Source organism: Cebus imitator, unplaced genomic scaffold (genome assembly GCF_001604975.1).
Source record: "Cebus imitator isolate Cc_AM_T3 unplaced genomic scaffold, Cebus_imitator-1.0 Scaffold306, whole genome shotgun sequence".
NCBI lineage: Eukaryota > Metazoa > Chordata > Mammalia > Primates > Cebidae > Cebus > Cebus imitator.
The window spans coordinates 916,496-920,782 of record NW_016107621.1 but is presented as its reverse complement, the minus strand read 5'-3'; the positions used below and the strand labels follow the sequence as shown (position 1 = coordinate 920,782).

The 4,287-nt window shown below is 50.0% G+C and overlaps 1 protein-coding gene across 2 annotated transcripts in view; it reads right to left on the bottom strand.

Annotated features, from left to right (window-relative positions):
- The window catches only part of DMAC2 (distal membrane arm assembly complex 2), a 7,385-nt gene extending 3,835 nt beyond the window's left edge, over positions 1–3,550 (bottom strand). Inside the window, exons 1-2 of one of the 2 annotated variants that reach the window (XM_017502920.2) lie at positions 3,435–3,550; positions 1,730–1,926 (exon numbers count right to left, since the gene is read on the bottom strand). In XM_017502920.2, coding sequence (XP_017358409.1) covers positions 1,730–1,926; positions 3,435–3,452 — 215 coding nt within the window. In that variant the 5' untranslated portion in view covers positions 3,453–3,550. The remainder of the gene's footprint in view (positions 1–1,729; positions 1,927–3,434) is intronic. The other variant, XM_017502921.2, reaches the window with a different exon arrangement.
- Positions 3,551–4,287: the final 737 nt, after the last annotated feature.

Genomic DNA, 4,287 nt, shown 5'->3' with positions numbered 1-4,287 from the left:
GGGGCTGACTGGGAGGGGTGGGGAGCAGAGGGGCTGACTGGGAGGGGTGGGGAGCAGAGGGGTGGGGACGGTGGAGGCTAATTGAGTTTGGGTATTAATGGGAGGCGGTGACATCTCAGCAGAGATTTGAGTGGTGACAAGGAACAGAGTATAAAGGCTCAGAGACTCAGGATGGTTGAATGAGTAAGAAATGGGGACGTCAGCCAGGCGCAGCGGCTCACTCCTGTAATCCCAGCACTCTGGGAGGCCTAGGCAGGTGGATCACCTTAGGTCAGGAGTTTGAGACCAGCCTGGACAACTTAGTGAAACCCCATCTCTAGTAAAAATACAAAATTAGCTGGGCGCAGTTGCGCATGCCTGTAATCCCACCTAGTTGGGAGGCTGAAGCAGAGGTTGTGGTGAGCCGAGATCGGGCCATGGCACTCCAGCCCAGGCAACAAGAGTGAAACCCTGCCCTGCCCGCCTCCCCCACACACAAAGAGAAATAGGGATGTCATGCTGATGGGGGGGTGGGGGTGGGGGGCCAGTGGAGTCCTGGTTGGGGGTCTCAAAGTTCATTCGGGGTTATGATTTAGGTCTTGAAGATTGGCTCTCATTTGAGGGTTTTAAGCCGATAAGATTCCTTCAGCTGCTTTGTAGATTACGGGACAGGCCAGGCATGGTGGCTCATGCCTGTAATCCCAGCACTTTGGGAGGCCAAGGCAGATGGATCACCTGAAGTCAAGAGTTCAAGGCCAGCTTGGCCAACATGGTGAAACCCCATCTCTACTAAAAATACAAAAATTAGCCAGTCCTGTAATCCCAGTTACTCTGGAGGCTGAGGCATGAGTACTGCTTGAACATAGTAGGCAGAGGTTGGAGTGAGCTGAGATTGTGCCACACTGCACTCTTGCCCCGGGGACAGAGTGTCTCAAAAAAAAAAAAAAGTATGGGAGGCTGGGCATGGTGGCTCATGCCTGTAGTCCCAGCACTCTGAAAGGCCAAGGTGGGTGGATCCCTTGAGGTATGGAGTTCAAGACAAGCCTGGCCAACATGGTGAAACCCTGTCTCTACTAAAAATACAAAAATTGGCTGGGTGTGGTGGCAGGTGCCTGTAATCCCAGCTACTCAGGAGGCTGAGGCAGGAGAATCACTTGAACCTGGGAATTGGAGGTTGCAGTGAATTGAGATTGCATCACTGCACTCCAGCCTGGGCCACAGAGCAAGACTGTCTCAAAAGGAGGAAAAAAAAAAAAAAAAAATGTATGGGAGCAAAAAACCAGTTAGGAGATTACTGAGTAATTGGATCAGGCTATGAATGGTGAAGGCAGTGAAAACTGGTCAAATTTGAGATATTCTAGTATTTTATTCATGATATGGATGTGGAGGGCAGGGTAGCAAAGAGAGGAATTAGGGATGACTCCTTAGAATTTGGCATGAATAACTGGGTGGGCAGCACTAATGTTTACTGGGATGGGATGGGAAGGCTTGGGAGTGAGCAGATGTTTTTAGGGGAGAAATCAGGGTTTGGTTATAGCCATGTTGGGTTTAAGAGGCCAGTTATACTCTGAGTTGAGCTGGTGGGTGGCAAGCTGCGTATGTGAGCTGGAGTACTTGAGAACGGTACAGGCTGGAGATGGAGCTGGAAGAGACACGGGATGCCACAGTGCTGCCTGGGAATGACAAGGACAGGACCTGGGTTCTGGTGGGCCAGAGTTTCTGCAGGGTCTTGCAGGCCAGGGATTCTTACCGATTTTTCTGATGCACCTTGACCATCTCATTTTGGAAAAAATAACCCCTCAGAAACTCCACATCATAGAAATAGTCGGACAGGTACTGGAGCATTGTCCTCCTCTTCTTCTGATTGCTCTCTGGGTCCACTGCCCCACCCAGGTGATGGATACCCCTGGTACTTCTGTTCCACATGGGGGCCACTAGGCGCAGGGACTGGGAATAAGGAGAGGAAAGAAGCTGAGCCTGGAGCTTCCTGGGAGAGACAGAGCCGGATCCCCCAGTTCTTGCTCCCTGAACTTCAATCCCTCTGCTTCCCAACTCACCCTAAATTCTTTCTTCAGAAGTTCAAAACTGACTTTGAGATGCCAAAAATGTCTCCAAGTTCCTCCTCCCCTTAGTCAACCCTAAATTCTTGCCGTGATTAGCCATATATTGTTCATTTACCTAAATTATTCCTCTTTCTCCCAAACTTCTCTCTCAAAACCTGCCATTAATTTCCCACCATCTGCCCCTTCATTACCCAATTAAGAGTCCTTGAGAATGGTACGGGCTGGAATTGGAGCTGGAAGAGACATCAAGGCTGGCACTGGATGCCACAGTGCTGCCTGGCAATGACAAGGACAGGACCTGGGTTCTGGTGGGCCAGGGTCTCCGCAGGGTCTTGCAGGCCAGGGATTCTTACCGATTTTTCTTATGTACCTTGTTCCCAGGTGCATCTTAATTACCCAATTAAGGGGCAAATTGTGGGAAATCATCCTGGTGTGTTCCCAGATGACATATTTCATTCTCCAAAATGTAATCTTAAAAACTTCTCTCCAAACCTTATGGAGAGGGCACTCTGAGCAATCCTAAACCCAACCAAGCTTGTCCAACCTGCCACCTTCATGCAACCCAACACAAACGTGCAAACTTTCTTAAAACATTATGAGAATGTGATTTTTTTTTTTAGTTCATCAATTAAGGTTAATGTATTTTATGTGTGGCCCAAGACAATTATTCTTCTTCGAACAACGTGGCCCAGGGAAGCCAAAAGACTGGACACCCCTGAACCGTGAAGGGTAAAAAATGCATGAGCTTTGAAGAGGAGGGTAAGAAAGTGGAGGAGTGTGGCCTCTGGAAAGAAGCCCCCAAGCTCTTCAATTTCGCTTTCAAGGTCTCCTATTAATCTACCCCAATTTCTCTTCAAAGGCTCTCTCTCTTTTTTTTTCCAAATTATCTCGATAATTTTACCCAAACTCTTATTTTCATCAAAAATTTAAAGCTGCCAACCTCTCTATTTTTCCCTAAATTCATTCCTTGATTTTACCCAGTTCTTTCTAAATCCTGTGAAAAGACTATCCCAAATCCTCCTGTTAATTTCACCCAGATTATTCCCTTGGAAGCCCCAAATTGACCTCTTGGTTCCCCCACTCATCATACTTTTGAATTTTCTGTAAAAATTCCTCAATCCCCCACGAACTTTCCACTCCCTCATCCCCATTGGATTCTCTCAGCCAAGTCCCTGCCTCCTCTGGCTCGCTAAAGCGTCTCCTCCGCCTGCGACCCCCCGAGACCCTTCCCGGCCCTCAGTAGTCACAGGTCTGCACTCTCAGCACGGGGCTCGGCAGGCTTAGCCTGCTGCCTGACGGCTCTTTGCTCTCTTGGCAGCCAACACTGGCCTTGAAGGCGGAGACTGCAGAACGGAGTTCAAATCTGGAGCTCTAGGAACTCCGTTCACTTACCCTCCACAGCGCCGCCATCTTGCAAGGGTTACGTAACCGGAAGGGGCAGGTCTTGTCACTCGCGTGGTTCAGCGCGAACTTAAGCTCCTCACGCCCCGCGTTTTCTAACCCTCTTCTTAAAGGTGCACGCACTTTTTACCCTCACAGGGTTTAGGGATTGCTCACAGCGCACTCTTCCTGAGCTTTAATACGGGACACCGGTCGGGCGCTGTGGCTCACGCACCTGTGAGCCCAGCACTTTATGGAAGCCGAGGCGGGAAGCATCGCTTGAAGTCAGGAGTTCAAGACCAGCTCGGGCAACATAGGGGAGCCCTTATCTCCACAAAAAAAGAGGGAAACCTTATCTCCACAAAAAATGAAATGTTAGCCGGGCATGGTGGTGCACGCCTGTGGTCCCAGCTACTCACGAGGTTGAGGCGGGAGGTCAAGGTTTGCAGTGAGCTGTGACTGCACCACTCCACTGCACTCCAGCCTGGGCGACAGACCGAGACGCTGACGACTCCGCAATCTTTCCCTAGAAGATGAGGTGTCCTTCCTGGCTGAGTACCTTTTTTTTCTGACTGCAATTGCAGTCTCCCCGAGCTTTCTTGTTCTTCCAGCTTCACTCACTACCTGCTTAAAACGGAATGAAGACCAGACGCGGTGGCTCATGCCTGTAATCCCAGCACTTTGGGAGGCGGAGGAGGGTGGATCACCTGAGATCCGTAGTTCGAGACCAGCCTGGCCAACATAGAGAAACCTCATCTCTACTAAAAATACAAAATTAGCTGGGCGTGGTGGCCCATGCCTGTAATCCCAGCTACTTGGGAGGCTGAGGCAGGAAAATCGCTTGAACCTGGGAGGCGGAGGTTGC